At 41.0% G+C, this 17595-nt stretch overlaps 2 protein-coding genes across 3 annotated transcripts; one reads left to right on the forward strand and one right to left on the reverse strand.

Moving 5' to 3' along the window:
- Positions 1 to 860: 860 nt before the first annotated feature.
- Positions 861 to 8270, forward strand: mmp25b (matrix metallopeptidase 25b). Its single transcript, XM_029456945.1, has 11 exons — positions 861 to 959; positions 1090 to 1178; positions 2539 to 2671; positions 2817 to 2967; positions 3629 to 3933; positions 4090 to 4269; positions 5931 to 6015; positions 6230 to 6312; positions 6494 to 6646; positions 6987 to 7280; positions 7547 to 8270. Exons 1-11 carry the CDS (start codon positions 908 to 910, stop codon positions 7780 to 7782), a joined length of 1761 nt encoding a protein of 586 aa, XP_029312805.1. The 5' UTR covers positions 861 to 907; the 3' UTR covers positions 7783 to 8270.
- A 3124-nt stretch (positions 8271 to 11394) lies between these two features.
- Positions 11395 to 14477, reverse strand: LOC115024994 (carbonic anhydrase 4-like). 2 transcript variants are annotated; one of them, XM_029456946.1, is made up of 9 exons: positions 14430 to 14477; positions 14056 to 14131; positions 13935 to 13961; positions 13674 to 13841; positions 13277 to 13425; positions 13087 to 13182; positions 12723 to 12801; positions 12459 to 12622; positions 11395 to 12017 (listed from the first exon to the last, which is right to left on the reverse strand). In XM_029456946.1, the coding sequence occupies exons 2-9, from the start codon at positions 14129 to 14131 to the stop codon at positions 11796 to 11798; spliced, it is 981 nt and encodes a 326-aa protein (XP_029312806.1). In that variant the 5' UTR covers positions 14430 to 14477; the 3' UTR covers positions 11395 to 11795. The 2 variants fall into 2 exon arrangements, with proteins under 2 accessions (XP_029312806.1, XP_029312808.1); XM_029456948.1 differs by lacking the exon at positions 14430 to 14477 and adding an exon at positions 14362 to 14381.
- Positions 14478 to 17595: the final 3118 nt, after the last annotated feature.

The following is a 17595-nucleotide window of genomic DNA, read 5'->3' on the forward strand; positions in this document are numbered from 1 at the left end:
CTAGGAGGCAACAGGGGCCCGAAAACACATGTTTTGCCCCCGGGTTCCTTAACATGTTAATTGAGCCATGCCTGACCGACTAATTGGTGTAGCTCGATCCAGCATAACTTTGTATTTTAGCTCTTAAATTCATAATAAAGACACCTGGTTTCAGGGCTGCAGAGCATCTGGACCAAAATCCATGTATTTATAATTAATTTATTAACAACTGATTTATATCTACAAATGCAGACTTCATGGGTTACAGTTAGAAACCATTATTAACATTAATTATAGAAGATGGCTGAATGTTTTTACACTTTCTTTATAACATTTTCAAGAAACATAAACGATGCATAACTATATCAATATACAAACATACATAAGACAAAGAAAAAAATAAATAAAATAAGAATACAGTAAAATGTAATAAATACAAATAAATAAATACAAATAATGAATATATATGTATATACAAGTTTTCTCCTACACCTACTAATCACCATTTTTCAAATTTTATTCCACCATAAAGCGAGGTATGCAAGGCTTGCATCCTGTTACCAGCAGAGGAGCATTTAAATCATAAATGTGTTATTTTTAACGGCTTATAACTGATCTAAACACTATCAGTAAATGCTTTATTAAATATTAAACCTGTAAACCCTTTATAAATGGTAGCATATTAGAAAGTGAAACCAAATTCTGTTTCAATTTTGATTAAATAATAATTTAGAGATTGAAAAAGATGACCAGATGGAGGAGAACACGATCATTGCATCTTCTCACCTGTACCTGTAGCAACGCGCACCCGCGCTCGCGCTCTCAATCAAACATCTGTATGCTGCGCGCGACAAGGGCGGATATGAAAACCACAACCAACGACTCGCTCTGCTGTGAGTGCGCGAGGGCAGAGAGAGTTGACTGATCGATGAGCCCAGCCTTGTCCCAAGAGAGCCTGAAGCTTCAGAGGAGCAGCAACGGTGAGTTTTGTTTCAGTGCCCAGAGGCCTTTGGGAAGGTTTGGAGGAAGGTGGTCCAATGTGAAACGAGACATGCCTCTGTTTCCTCCAAATGAAAACAGTTGTTATAATAATGGAGTGATTTTTTGCAGCGACTAGAATGGAGTTGGGTCTTCTGCTGTGGATGCTTTTGACCTTAACGGGAAGCACATCCGCGGTGCTCGAGCAGTACAGAGCCGTGGTGAGTAGGCTATTTTAAAGAAAATGTTTTATTTATTAAAACCTTCTATTATTGATTAATTATCTAAGCGAGTTGTGTGATTGATGGCGTCATAATTGTCAAATCTCCTTAAAATATTTCTTTCTATATCTTTGGCTTCAAGTTTCAGAATTTTAAATCCTACTCATGTCAATTTAATAACAAAGATCTATACACCCAGTTTGGATGATTTTTAAAACCATCAGCAGGTTTTAGCATACTTGCCTGAATGTGTTCTCGTTTTCAAATGTGAATATGTGTCGGGTCTATCTTTGCATTAGGCTTCTCTCTGATTGATATGAGGATGTCATAAAGAGCAAATGACATATGGCAAGAGGCTGGTGCACAGAAGGCAAAATCCATATGATTCCTCTGAGGTTTATAAAAAAAAAACATAAAGAAAAGGTGTCATATACATGTTTTGTTTTTTGTTTAGACCACGTTTTTATACTTATTTTCAGGAAGAAGTAGGTTTGTAAGAAAAAGAGGTTATTTTCAGTCACTATCAAGTATTTTAAATCATGAAAGGCAACACAATTTGGAAATCTGCGATCTTCCAATGTATATCTCTCTCAAAAACGTCCTCAAAAACAACGTAAATGCAGCTTAAATTTCACTTCAGTCACCATAAAAGTCATCCTGTGAAATCTGCATCCTGTATGATGCTGCTGCTGCATCAGCTTTCTGGGGCTGCACATGCATGCAAATCTGAGTGGAGTAAAAGGGGAAATCCTACAACTGGTTAAAAATAAGGTGACGTTAAAACCCACCACGAAACAACTGTTGCAAGTAAAGCAACACCCTTTCCTCTCCAACTGTGACTGCAGTAAAAGGGTGGAGGCAAGGCCAGGTTTCAAAATCTCTTTTAAGAAACAGATGTTGCTTTGTTTGGACAGAGATACATGCTTAAGATGAAAAATATCACACCAGATTCATCATCTCATTTCCCCATGCATACAATTTTCTATTCAGTTATTCTGAATAGAACTTGCAGAATGCAAACTGTCAATTGTACGCTGCCTTTATACCATCAAGCAACTCACTCAACAAGGACAGGATGATGTAATATTAATGAGAAAAAAGAGACACTGCATTGTGAGGAACATGCTGGGTCTGATCTATAGTCACAAATATCCTCCATGACATCAGCACTTGCCCGTAACTTTAAAGTCCACTCATGTAAGAGATGGATTTCGGCGGTATTGTTGCTTCACTGTGATTAGGAGTGTGTTAATGGAGCGTTAAAGGAGAAGTAATTCACCGAGGAAGGAAATAAACAGCTTTTTTTTTTATGACTTTGACAGATGACAACATTTCCTGTGGTTTCTTGCTTTCTTTGCAGGATTGGTTGACCAGATATGGCTACCTTCCTCCTCCTGACCCGCGCACAAGTAAACTGCAGACCAAAGAGGGGATTGAGAAAGCCATCAGAGTCATGCAGAGATTCGGAGGGGTCCAGGAAACCGGGGTGCTCGGTAACAACCTCTCAGCATGAATCTATCAGGACAATATATTATGTGTATATGAGATTTCACATATCTGGGGTCACATGAGATCTCAAACTTCCTGTAATCTGCTCTTTAGTTTCAGCATATACTATTTGATTAACTTCTCTTACAGACAGTGAAACCCTCAAACTCATGTCTACGCCTCGATGCTCTCTCCCTGATATCGTTGGGAATGAGGACATGCTGAGGATGAGGAGGAGGAGGAGGAGGAAAAGATACGCGCTGTCAGGCCTTAAGTGGCATAAGACAGACCTCACATGGAGGTGTGTTTCCTGTCATGTTATATTGTGGCTTTATGTCATCCCTGTATGAATCATAGAGCTTTGTGTATCACGCACAATGGCGTAAGGTTTTTCTTAGTCATTTCATACACCAAAAATATGTTTGGTTTTAAAGCAAATTATGTTAGTGTTAAAGATAATAGAGGAAGTCAGGTTTTTTCACACAAGCTTATTGATAGCTTTTTGACATAAATGTCATCACTTCATCATTTTGTACTATTAGACATTTGTGTTACATTCTCATAATTAGCATATTCATTCTTGAATTATGGCCAGAAACATGTTTTGTGAGGTCCCAGTGACTTTTACCTTTCACCACCAAATGCTGTTAAGTTCATCCTTGAGTCCAAGTGGACCTTTGTGCCAAGTTTGAAGAAATTCACTCAAGGCGTTCTTGAGATATCGAGTTGGCAAGCATTGGACAGATGTACGGGCGAGCAGACAACCCGAAAACATCGGGCTTAAAAGTATAGAAAATTGCCGGACTTGGACGAAAACCAAAACATCTAACACCATTTCTACAACTAAATCACTTTTAGTTTTAGAAATTCACAAAACAAAAGTCTCACACACATTGCACAGGATCATTAAAACATAACAGTCTACAACTTTGTTATAATAAAACATCTATTCTTGTCTGCAGTGTGCACAGCTACCCGTCGCCCGTCCTCTCAACCAGAATGCCTAACAATTTGGTGGACAGCATCCTGACTCAAGCTTTTAAAGCCTGGAGCGACGTGGCCCCCTTGAGCTTCCGTCGGCTGCAGAGTGACAGCAGGGGGGCGGTAACTGAAGGGGACATCAGAGTGACTTTTGCCCGCTTGCTTCACGAGGACGGGTACCCTTTTGACGGGCAGGGTGGCACCCTGGCCCACGCTTTCTTTCCCGGCAGGAATGAGTTGGCGGGTGACACACACTTTGATAATGATGAGATCTGGAGCTACGGAGGTATTTAATGACTGAAATCATGATGGATAGATTTATGATGGCTAGAAGACCTTTTAGATGCGTCTGACACGCTGGCCACTGATAATGAAAAAGTGATCTGTAGTAATCAAACAGAAAACAAAAGCATAACCGTGACGTTTCTTCACACTTCCTCAGGTCAAAGCAGCAGCACAGACTTGTTCACAGTTGCAGTGCACGAGTTTGGCCACGCGCTGGGCCTGTCCCATTCCTCCTCTGATCCGTCCATCATGAGGCCGTACTACCAGGGGGCTGTGCCGGACATTCCCAACTTCCAGCTGCCCATGGACGACAGGCTGGCCATCCAGCAGCTTTATGGTCAGTAACCAGCTGATATTTACAGTGTGTTGATATGTTGGTGTCTGTTTACACGGAAGAGTATGAGGTCCAGGCATAAGGGAAAAAAATAACATGCACAGTTTTTTATTTAATTTGCATTTCGAAATAAAAACATAGTTTAAGATGAATGATTTGAACTAAGTGCTAACATCATCATGTTTGTTTAGCATGTTCAGCATCTTAGTTTAGTCTGTTAGCATGCTAACATTTGCTAATTAGCACTAAACACAAAGCAGAGCTGAGGCTGATGGTAATGTCATTAGTTTTGAGATAATAATAATAATAATAATAATAATAATAATAATAATAATAATAATAATAATAATAGAGCGCTTTTAAAAGGTACTCAAAGACGCTTTACATATAACATTAAAAATCACATAGAAGTAATTACACATTAAAAGCAGATCTGAAGAAGTGGGTTTTGATTTGGGATTTGAACATGGTGAGATCAGTCACGGATGTGTTTGGGGAGTGAGTTCCAGAGGGAGGGGGGCGGCGATGGAGAAGGTTCTGTCACCCCAGGTCCGGAGCTCGGTCCTTTGTGGCAGGGACAGGAGGTTGGCGTCGGAGGAACGGAGGGTGCGAGAGGGAGTGTGGTGATGGAGCAGGTCGGTGAGGTAGGAGGGGGCCTGGTTGTGGAGGGCTTTGTAGGTGAGGAGGAGGATTTTAAAATGGATGCGTTGGGGGACTGGGAGCCAGTGGAGGTTCTGCAGGACGGGGGTGATGTGGTCACGGGAGCGGGTGTGGGTGAGGAGATGTCAAATTTATCACAGTTGAGTTTTAGAAAGTTGTTTTGCACCCAGGATTGTATTTCAGTGAGACAGTTGGTCAGAGTGGAGAGGGTGGCAGTGGTGATGGATTTTGTAGAGATGTAGAGCTGGACGTCGTCGGCGTAGCAATGGAAATGGAGGCCATGGCGGCGTATGATGTGACCGAGGGGGAGGAGGTAGAGGATGAAGAGGAGAGAAACAAGCACCGAACCCTGGGGGACGCCTCGGGACAGGGGAGCAGGGGAGGAGGTGCAGTTGTTGATGTTGATGAACTGTTGCCGGTTTGTGAGGTATGATTTCAACCAGGAGAGAGCAGTGCCGGTGATGTTTAGGGAGATCACTAAAGTCAGGAGACTTCGTCCTCTAGGCACCAAATTCAATGGCAATCCATCCAATAGTCGTGATATTTCAGTCTGGACCAAAATGGTGGACCTTCCAACCATCAGGCAGACCAAATCTGCCATAACCAGACCACTAGCATGGCTGCAAATAGTCCCTTTAGTGTAGTATGAAATGCTTACTGTCCATGTGAACATGAACTGCTGGTGTTTTTCCGGTATCCTTTTGTAATTTCCTCCAAAAATGCAGAAGTGGCCGTTGTATAACTAGTAGAAAATGGTTACTTGTTGTATATGTTATGGAAGCATTATAAAAGGCCAGACACTTCCATGTGAGAAAATGATTGATTAGTCTGTGTGTAAAGGTTCACAAACAGGATTTCAACAGTTTCCTTCCAAGTCTTAGACATAAAGCATCCTGTGTGTCAAACTCCCCTGAGGAATGTGGGTTGCTTGCACAATTTTTGTAGCGCTGTCAACAGCTTTCAGCGCCTGCTCAACGTCGTCTGCTGTCACCGTTCGGTTGTAGGTGTGAAGGATGGCCGACCACCAGGAGGTGTTGATCCTGACCTCCCACGCCTGCCCAGTCCACCTCCTGCTAGACCAACACAGCCGTGAGTAGAGTCAACAGGAAGCAATGAAAACTACTCTACATCCATCCAGACAATAACCAAATATCATTTGCATTCACAAGCTATGAATATCAGTTTACTCATCAGTGATGATGAGTCATTTAAGATCAATGGAGGCAGATAAAAGCCTTCGGATCGATCCTCGCGGTCTCTATATCATATGAAATATAATTTGACTGGAGTTTTTATGTCCCAGTTTTGATCCCTCATTGCACGAGCGCTGTCAGGGAGGCTTTGACGCAGTCGCAAATGTCAGAGGAGAGGTCTACTTTTTTAAAGGTAAGAAGAAACCATCACAAAATGCACAAAATACAAAATTCACAATACTTCAAAATCATGTCTACGTTTTTTAATTGATACAAATATATTCAGACTGGGCTGGTGCTTTAATTGTTGTACATCTATTGTGTGTCTGAACATTCAGTGACTTATGTCATGTTCACTCTCATTTCTTGGAAAGGTGCACACTTCTGGAGAACAAAGCGAGACAGGTCTTTGGAGTCCAACAATCCGGCTCTGATCAAAAACTTCTGGCTCGGCCTTCCGCCAGGAACAAACAAGATCGACGCCGTGTACGAGAGGAAGAGCGACGGCCGCATCATCTTCTTTATTGGTGAGAAATCTTGTGAGTCATGTGTGGCTTTGGTGATTCTAATTAATTTGCTGTTATTTTGAAGGTCTTTTATTACTAATTACAACACGCAGTAGTGGTGCACCTCTTGTGGCCAAAATGTGTATTACAACAACAAACACTAAAGAAATGTTCACCTGATCGTGGCATAACCTTTTTTCCCCCTACCTGTTCTTGAGACATAAACTCAGGAGAGAAAACTATTCAGATCAGACTTAGAAAATGGATCACCAGATTTGTTTTCTCACTTGCATCTTGGACTTCCGTAAACAAGATCTTCATTTGAATCTCATTGCACTCACACTTTCCTCTGTCTGTTCAGGATCTCAGTACTGGGTATTCAAGGACAGGGAGGCCATGAGCGGCTACCCTCGACCCCTCTCCGAATGGGGCATGAAGACAAAGAGCGGGGAGCTGGTGGACAGGGTGGAGGCAGCCTTCATCTGGGCCCACAATGGCAAGACATACCTGTTCAGCGGCGGGGAGTTTTGGAGGTTTGACGAGGGCCGTAAGGGCGAACAGGTGATCAGCAAGCCGGAGCCGGGCTACCCGCGGAACAACAGCCTCTGGGAAGGAATGCCTCTACACATGGATGACGTCATCAGCTGGGGAGAAGGTAACATTGTGTTCAGAGGCATAAATATGTGAAGAGTTTCTGCCATAAATAGAAATTGTTTTTAGATTTAGATGAATGTCATTTTTAGATTCATTTATTATATTTTGTGACTTTGTGCAGTGGCGGAGGAAGTATTCTTTGCTTAAAGGGACCCTGTATAGTTTTGAGCTCTAGTCGAGCTGATGTCGATGCAGACTGATGTTTTATTCATCGCGTGATGGGGAAAAAAAAAGAAAGAGAGTCAAACTACTGCTGCTGCTCTTTAGGAGATGCCTACTTCTTCAAGGACAACCTTTACTGGGTGCTGCAGAACCAAGATGTCGTCACTCCAAAGTCCATCGCTGTAGACTGGCTCAGATGTCCAGCTCCGCCTACAACCTTCCCTCCTCGAAACCCAAAGGAGTGCAGCTGTAACTTGAACGGATCATCTTCATTTCTAAGAAGCAGCTGGGTCCTCATGATCTCTGTTATATTGGCAAGTCTTGACTTTATTAGAAAATAGATAACTGAGTGTGTTTTCTGAAGTGGCTGCAGGCTGTTTTTGTACTACTTCGCTTGTTCCACTGGAGGCTAAGAGAGGCTCTTTACACCACCATACACTCACAGTACATTACAACACACTGGCTGGTTTCAAATTACATAGTATGGTCATAAACTATCCTCCCAGTGCACACCCGCTCTATATGCTGAATACCCAATTGCATAAAGCCCTGTGAATCCTCTTTTTATTTAAAGAAGGAAAGAAAGTTTTGGTGACATAGAGCCGACCCATGGCAGTGGTAGTCCATATTTGATATGAATTTGCTGCTGGTGGATTCATGATGGACTCTGAAGGAGTTATGTCGCCCTCTGCTGGTGGTTTGCATTTAAAGCACAGAAAGAGAAACTTGTGAATTTTGAGGTTTCTGTGTAAACTTGAGTTTCTATTTGTACTATTTTGTAAATGATAGTTTATAACCATATCTAATAAAAAGAAACACTGCTCTGGAACAGTTCATGCTCATTCACAGTCAATAAGAAAGGACAATTATCATTCTTTTATAGTGAATAGTTAATAGTTTAAAAAAAAGAAAACAAGACAAAAAACCTATTTTGATTGCAATAATCCTGAAAGACATGATACTATGATACCACCCCGTTCTCATGTCCAGCAGGTAAAATGTTTTCTTTTGTGTGTGTTTCTCTGTCTCTCTCTCTCTCTCTCTCTCTCTCTCTGTCTCTCTGTCTCTCTGTCTCTCTGTCTCTTTGTCTCTTTGTCTCTCTCTCTGTCTCTCTGTCTCTCTGTCTCTCTGTCTCTCTCTCTGTCTCTCTCTCTCTCTGTCTCTCTCTCTCTCTCTCTCTCTCTCTCTCTCTGTCTCTCTGTCTCTCTGTCTCTTTGTCTCTCTCTCTGTCTCTCTGTCTCTCTGTCTCTCTGTCTCTCTCTCTGTCTCTGTGTCTCTGTGTCTCTTTGTCTCTCTCTCTGTCTCTTTGTCTCTCTCTCTGTCTCTGTGTCTCTGTGTCTCTCTGTCTCTCTGTCTCTCTCTCTGTCTCTGTGTCTCTGTGTCTCTTTGTCTCTCTCTCTCTGTCTGTGTCTCTGTGTCTCTTTGTCTCTCTGTCTCTTTGTCTCTCTCTCTGTCTCTCTGTCTCTCTGTCTCTCTGTCTCTCTCTCTGTCTCTGTGTCTCTGTGTCTCTTTGTCTCTCTCTCTGTCTCTTTGTCTCTCTCTCTGTCTCTGTGTCTCTGTGTCTCTCTGTCTCTCTGTCTCTCTCTCTGTCTCTGTGTCTCTGTGTCTCTTTGTCTCTCTCTCTCTGTCTGTGTCTCTGTGTCTCTTTGTCTCTCTCTCTCTGTCTGTCTCTGTGTCTCTGTGTCTCTCTGTCTCTGTGTCTCTGTCTCTCTCTCTGTGTCTCTGTGTCTCTTTGTCTCTCTCTCTCTGTCTGTCTCTGTGTCTCTGTGTCTCTCTGTCTCTGTGTCTCTGTCTCTGTCTGTCTCTCTCTGTGTCTCTGTGTCTCTGTGTCTCTCTCTCTGTCTCTTTGTCTCTCTCTCTGTCTCTGTGTCTCTGTGTCTCTCTGTCTCTCTGTCTCTCTCTCTGTCTCTGTGTCTCTGTGTCTCTTTGTCTCTCTGTCTCTCTCTCTGTGTCTCTGTGTCTCTTTGTCTCTCTCTCTCTCTGTCTGTCTCTGTGTCTCTGTGTCTCTCTGTCTCTCTCTCTGTCTCTGTGTCTCTGTGTCTCTGTCTCTCTGTCTCTCTGTCTGTCTCTGTGTCTCTTTGTCTCTCTCTCTGTCTCTCTGTCTCTTTGTCTCTCTCTCTGTCTCTGTGTCTCTGTGTCTCTCTGTCTCTCTCTCTGTCTCTGTGTCTCTGTGTCTCTCTCTCTGTCTCTGTGTCTCTGTGTCTCTGTCTCCCTGTCTCTGTCTGTCTCTCTCTGTGTCTCTGTGTCTCTCTCTCTGTCTCTCTGTCTCTTTGTCTCTCTCTCTGTCTCTGTGTCTCTGTGTCTCTCTGTCTCTCTGTCTCTCTCTGTGTCTCTGTGTCTCTTTGTCTCTCTGTCTCTCTCTCTGTGTCTCTGTGTCTCTTTGTCTCTCTCTCTCTCTCTCTCTGTCTGTCTCTGTGTCTCTGTCTCTGTGTCTCTCTATCTGTCTCTGTGTCTCTGTGTCTCTGTGTCTCTCTGTCTCTCTCTCTGTCTCTGTGTCTCTGTGTCTCTCTGTCTCTCTCTCTGTCTCTGTGTCTCTGTGTCTCTTTGTCTCTCTGTCTCTCTCTCTGTGTCTCTGTGTCTCCTTGTCTCTCTCTCTCTCTCTCTCTCTCTCTCTCTCTCTGTCTGTCTCTGTGTCTCTCTCTCTGTCTCTGTGTCTCTGTGTCTCTGTCTCTCTCTGTCTCTGTGTCTCTGTGTCTCTGTCTCTTGCCTCTTGCCTCTTGCATATAGGGCCCCCGGTTGTCCAGGCCTCTATCAGCCTTATACTTTAGCACAAGGCGGACCCATTAGAACAGTACGTCCTCCCTCCCTTTTGTAGAGTAAGTGTTGGATTACATGGAGCCTGTTTAAGGAAATGCATGGAATTCGACACAGAAATCCAGTTCATGGCTACTCCCTCATAATGAGACCTTACACAACCACCTTATGTTTAAACAGGCCACACACACAAACACACACACACACACACACACACACACACAGAATTTCAAGTCAATTTCTTTATCAGTTTTTTTAGTGTAGTTTTGTGCATATAAACATGTACAGTACAAACAGGATGAGGGTACATTTTTGTTTGTTGAACCATTTCGATATGTTCGAGTTTGTGTACATGTAAATGATTTAGTAGAAAAAGAGATGTAGACTCAGAGCACTTGAATGCAATCAATGGTTTACTTGGTGAGAGTTCGGCCACATTAAATCAGTCAGTTGGGACAAACTAAGCACGCAAGAGTCGGGCAGGTGTCTGAAACGACGGGATGCTGAGGACTACAAAAAATGAAACATGACTGCACAGAAGTTGCAGACAATTCTACACAATCAAGCCTTTTTTCTTCTTCATATGTTAGTTAATTTGCACTGGTTTAATAACTATCATGTAACTAAAAATGATTTTATTTTTGTATTTGATTATTTAAATGTGCCGCCATCCTCGCAGTACATTATTTTATGCTTAACGTTAGTAGGGTATATCATTAAAACATCAGAGTTCTTATTTGTTTGTGTTGTGTCTTTGTAAATGATCTCTTGACCTGGGCACCTTCAGAAGCTGCGTGCTATGCAGCTAGCTCACATTCCTGACAACACATTAAGTACATGCTGATAACAGTATCTTTACCTTCAGTGACAGTATCCTAAATATTCATCAGTAACACTCCTTTCCTATTGTTTCTCATTGTTCTCACATTTTTCTCCGGACTCACTTCAGATGGCTTGATATATCACAGTAAACTCCAGTGACTCTAAATCTGACAGTAAAGTTTTGTTTTAACAGGATACTTTGCTTCATTCTTACCAAACATTCTTCACGGTTACTTCAAATGCCTTCATCTTCTTACTTTGAATACATCTAGTTAACCATTACATCTTTTGTTCGAAGCACAAATAAAGGAAGTATTGATTCTGTCCTTCAAGAGGGAAAGTTGAAAGTGTAGCTGTAAGAGGCAGAGGTCATTTGCTTCTTTTTTAATTTTTTTTTATTAAATCTTCGTTTGTCCCACACTATTGCAGTAAAAACCAAAATGAAAGAAAAAAAAATATTTTAACTTAAAAACAAATCACAGTTATGTTACATGTACATGTAGTGCAACGCAGGGCTAAAGGGTAAACATGTAACATATACAATTGTGATAAATATCGTTCTTCATTTTACTAATTGATCGTCAATCCTTCATTACATCCTCTAAATGAGGCAGCACGGCTTTCATTTGTGAGTGTTCAGCTTGGCCACGGGGCTACATTTCTTCTGCTTACAGTATCAGCACTGACGAGGACCATATGGTTACATAAAAATGGATTACAAAAATTAAAATCATGCAGACAGGATTACCAGGCAAAACCATAAACGCCATAACAGCCTTTAATGGCTCACACCTCTCCCCAGAACAAGGCTCAGAGCCATCAGCCCCACAGAGCACATGGCTCCGGAGGAAGCGCTGGAGGAAGAGGAGGGGTTACCGTTGGAGGAACTGCTCCCGGCCTGTGTTGAGACATCTTGCAGTGGCTGGATGCTTCTGAAGACATTGATTGCAAAAGTTGAGTTCTCGTCGCCGACGTGCACCGTATTGCTGAAGAGGTCAATCTGGAAACAAGATATTAAGCCAGTGAGCTGCGTGAAGCACCGTTGGAGCATTTGTGCTTACCAGTCCTGGCCATTGTACTTAAAAAGGAATACTTCATGCACAAAATGATCATTTGTATATAAATTACTCTCTTTGTGTTACTAGTCTTGATGGATTGTAATACACTTTATTTATGTATCCAGTCGTACGCTCACTACACCCCACATGCGTAAAGTTTTTGCGAAGATGCATACGTTTGGGAAGTAGTGAGCATACGACTGGATTTAATGAGACGTGGATTATACTGCAGGAGTTCTGTGAGTTTGTAAACGGATGTTTTGATATAGATTGTTGCGAGAAATACAAAGTTATCTTCAAGAATTCAAGGTAACACGGAGTGAGTAATCAATATACAAATGATTGTTTTGTGGATGAAGTATTGCTTTAAAAAGATTACTCACCACATCTCTGGAGACTTTAATTGTATCCTTGAACACAGTCCAAACCACAGCTTCATTGCAAGTGGGGGTGGTCAAGGAGCCGAGGTAGCGGTAGTACTTGGATCGATCCACCCCGGTCAGGAGATCATCCAGTGAAATTCCGTTTGCCACTGAAGTTTTGTTGCCTTAGGGTCAGAAACATGACGCTGAATGGACTGTAGCTCACGCATTTTATTTAAAAAAAGATCAAATTCTCCACAAGGAAAGAGTAACATATATCCTTACCGCTGCTTTTGATACTGGCCAGGTAGGAGCTCAAGATGTTCCAGCTTGCAGGTTGGCCAGTTGAGCTTCCCGACATTTCCTGAAAAGTGCATAAAGAGCGCTCAAAAGTTAGTTCCAGCTCCGTGCAGGAACACATGCATCATGGGTAGTTGCAGCACAGATAAATAAACAATGAAGTGACACATTAAACTTAAGAGAGCATCCTTCATGATGCTGATGAACAGTTGCATGAAACAAGAAACTGGATGCGACTTTTTGCACAACTTACTGAGAGAAGTGGCTGATAAATATAGAGCAATGAGGTTTGAGACATAACTTACAAGTATATTGACATTACATAAACTTAAAACGCATCTTTTCTCACCTCAATGAAGAAACCAAGAGCAGCAAGTCCTGTAGAGTCTTTCACAGCTAGAGCTGTGTTCGTATTATAGGATCCTTTGCTGTTTACAATGTGCAACTGGGGGAGTGAAGTAAAGAAACAATATGTTTATATGAATTTAATGGCAAAATTCAAACTTATAGCCGATAATGGAACAAACACAGTGTACTACCTCCATGGAATATCGCTTGCCGTTCACAGTGTGCTCGGAGCCGGGGACAGAGCTGCCATTACCCCAGTGCAAGTGGAACTGCAGGCTGTCGTAGGACTCAGGCAGACCCCCTCCAGAAATCTTAACACCTGCAGCGAGGGAGACTTTGACTGGCAGAGGGAGGAAAAACAGAATGGACGATTTAATCAAAATTGAAGAAAAAAAAGGGCCATATGTTGCGGTTACTTTTAAGATAAAAGACAGCAACTACAAATTCCTGCATGATCGTTTTTGTGTTTTACAATCTGGCTACATATTGGTTTGTGACACTTCCACAGAAGGAAATCTGTGACTGCATTGGGAATTCTTAAAGCGTCAAGATATTATTTATTTGTACACATTTATTATATTTATTTACCTGTCTTTCCAGTGTTTTCGATCATCGTCAAGGCGGTTTTGCTGTTGTAATTAGTAAAGGTGAATTCCGTCAGATTAGAGTCAGCTGTGGCAGATGTTGAGACGATGTTAATTGGAGACTGTCGGCTTCCACTGCAAAGAGGAGCAATAGTTCCCCAGCGGCTCTCATCTAGAAATAGGAAAAAGACTTTTAGTAGCTGAAGACCAGCAGCGGTTAAAATGATGCTGTGATCATTTAGAGATTAAAAGGGAGAGTACTCACTGCAGCTTGGTTGATCATAACACCAGACTGGAGGAGGGAACAACACAATTAGTAATTCTTATAGTTCATATAAAATTCAAAAACAAAAACAGAAACAAAAAAGGTTAAAAAAAAAACCTACCGACTCCGGGTGTGGCGCAGTGGGCGCTGGGCAAAAGGACGCACACAGCAGTCAGCGCAGTTAAAAGCCACTTCATCTAAAATACAAGACAAAGAAAAAGAAATAAAAGTCATGCACCCACATTAAATCCTCGAAAAGAAAATGTACATATAGCCATGCAAATATCCAAATAAGATATTCTAATTGGTTGCAAATAAGTACAACATGCTACTAAATACTTTAAGTAATTAACAATAATCACAAACTAGTGCAGATTTTTAAAAGCTGTTTCCTAAAGTAAAGACCCTTAAATCCGCAGAAAAGTACGTTTTAGACAGTTGGAGGTGTTTTGTCCGGTAGTGAATCCAGTTGACCAGAGCAGCAGAGTGTCTTACCTTTGATGCACCTGTAATCCTTTCTGTCTACTATCAGCTGTGGAGTCTCCTTCTTTTTATTCCCTCAGCCCATCCACTGCTCTGACAACACCCAGACACGTGACAGCCCAGAATTCACCTTCCTGAAAACATTCTTTGGGGCTGATAAGCAGATTTATTTTCAATTGTTTGATCATAGAGATCTTTTCCAGGGAAACTGTATAGATGCATGACTTAAACCAGGACATATATATCTTCCATTGTTTTATATAAGTACAGTATTGTTTTATATAAATAAACTATGCTATGTTATTCTGCATCGAAACAATGCAATGCTACCATTGCTTCCCATAAGCAGGTGAGGTGAAGAAAAAAGTCCCAGCTCTGGTGTTGGCACCTTTATTTCCTGGTTTAGTTTCTGGATATAGCCCCCTCACTTCATAGTTCCTGGAACTTAAAAAAAAATGTTTTATCAAGGAATAAATTATGTTAATTATCGTATTTTGTATATTATCACAAGATCATAACTTATATGCACAAGATATAACATATCACCTGACAGGATATTCGGGCTCTTTACTCTTATATATATATAAGGGGACTGTCTCTGCCAAAAATCACCATCTGTCATTAGTTTGAACGCTTCAAAATGCTTAAATCAACAATCAACCTGTTGAAGGTGTTTTAAAAATGACTGTTATCTCTTGGTAGCAAAGGTCGAAGCTGTGTCACGTTGGGTTGAGAACATTGGGGTTGATGGATGGGTTTTCAAAGCAGGTGACATAGTTATTTCATATGATTACAAAAATGTACTTGAAGTGCGAACAGATGAACAGATTTATAGATATGATGTCAGACTGGTAGAAACCTGACTCCTTGCTGTCATTCAAATGACAAGTAAACAAACAAAAAAAAAAAAGTAGTTCTACCGGCTGCACAATTAAATATTCAGATACCATTTCTCTTTTCATACCTTCCCAGGCTGTGTGCAAGCCCCACCCAGAGGTATCGTTTGTAAAGTCTACATGCAGCGTTCGAGAAGACTATTCACTTGACAGCTACGATGAGTCTGAAAGCAGAAATACAAGTAATTCTGATTGTCAAAAGTCACATTTCTTTTTCTGCTTCAGAATTTGTCTACATTTGAGAAAAGTAACTAAAATTCCCAGTAATTATCATATTTTGGTTGAAAAATGGTTGTCAGAGTTAATGTACAAATTGCTTCAAGTCCTCTGTGATTTATTTCAGTAAATATCACTTAGTGTTGCTCTTATTGTTCAATCTGGTTTATTGTGGTGCCATGAGGCATCTGCAGTTGCACACAAATACATAATTACTGGGATGGTATTTACAACCCTTACAGCTATTACAAGCACAATTTCAGGAGGGGCACTTGTTTCCAGTACAGGTTTTTTTCTATACGTAAAATTATAATTTTGGGTGACGGTACAAAACGTGGAACATGCATTGATGACTACATAAGTAGGATTTCTCGCCACTCCTCTGTAAAACGACGAGCCAAACCGGTGCCATTTTACATTAAACCCGATGACAGTTTCGCCGAGTCAAAGTATTTGATCTAATAATGATTGTATGAGATGCAGGGTGTGGAAGTATGAGATGCAGGGTGTGGAAAAACATAAATGCTGATATGCTGGCATCATGTGTATGTAAGCACATGCATCCAAGTGTGCTGGTACATATTTGAGGTACTTGCACATCTACTTTCTACTTGTACTTCACTTCATTTCAGAGGAAAATATTGTAGTTTTTACCCGACTGCATTTATCCGATAGCTAATCAATTAATCAATTGACAGAAAAATCAATTGGCAACTAACACGTGTCAGGATTTGTTGCTTTTCCTTTTTATTATTTATCTATTATTTATTATAAATGTTGATGTAATTTTCCACGGTTAATGAGGAAAGGTAATCATAGGATCAGGGCGGAGGCCCATCCACCAAGCAGAATTTGGGGTTATAGCCAAACCCTGGGTTGAGTTAGTAACCACCTGTTTAGCCTGTGTAGCCTCATATGTAGTACAGGTATCTGGCATCTGCTTGTTGCATTCCTTCAACATTCAGGTAAACAAAGTAGACAAGATAATTATTTCCGTAGAAAGAAGAAGCTTGTGTTGTCTTGATGTGAGTCACGAACAGGATGAAGCTTTATTGATCTGTGGTGTTTGGTTTGTTACTAACTTAAAGCAGTTATAGTCTTTGTCACAGTGACATGGACACAGATAAAGGCAGTTTTCCGTTGTGTGTTTTCACGTTTTTACAATTCACGCTCAGTCTGCAGTTAACTTCTGACGCAGGTGCGAGCTGTAATGGTCCATTATACAGTATAAAATTCATATTTATGCAGATTCTGGACACTTGATGAACGTGTGAATGCAATATTCATTATATTGTCCTAGTTTAGTCCTAGCTTTACAAAACGCTCAGTGCTGGTCAGGTAGTCGACAGCGGGCTGATTAGAGCTTGTTTGTAGAGGATAGCGTCTGACAGTAAAGTACATTTACTTAAGTACAATTGAGTACAATTTAGATTTACTCAAGTATTTCCATTTACTTCTACAAATATTATACTTTTTACTCCACTACATATATTTAATAACCTTATAATTCAGATTCAGCTTAATAATATAAAATATGTTCAACAAATAATTAATCATATATTATTAAAGGTTTAGATAAAACTTTATTGATCCCTGAAGCTCACCAGCTGTATATTTAGTTTTAAATCCAATCCAATTATATAATATATATTATTCTAAAATGGGCTCTTGTGCAGAATGAGTACTTTTACTTGAGGTACTTTAAGTACATTTTGATGCTTTACTTTTAAGTAAAATTTAGAGTATTTCTACTTTTACTTAAGAAAAAGTACTTGATCACAGCTCCTGTATGGGACTATAAAACAACAAAACAACACATTGAGCTAAATGAAACTAAAAAGATGCACACAGAGTAGTACAGATTTGATGCTTTTACATTACATTTATTTGAATTGTGTCTAAAGCATGACACTCACTAGCCCCCGGCTGAGCGCCGCTATGTTGGAGTTCACCCCGGTGGACGAGAGGGTCGCCTCCCTACGCCATCGGGTTATGGAGGGGAAAACTCTGACTGTTGTTTGTGCCTATGCCCCAAACCGCAGTTCGGAGTATTCGGCCTTCTTGGA

The sequence above is a fragment of the Cottoperca gobio genome, chromosome 19 (assembly GCF_900634415.1).
Source record: "Cottoperca gobio chromosome 19, fCotGob3.1, whole genome shotgun sequence".
Classification (NCBI taxonomy): Eukaryota; Metazoa; Chordata; class Actinopteri; order Perciformes; family Bovichtidae; genus Cottoperca; species Cottoperca gobio.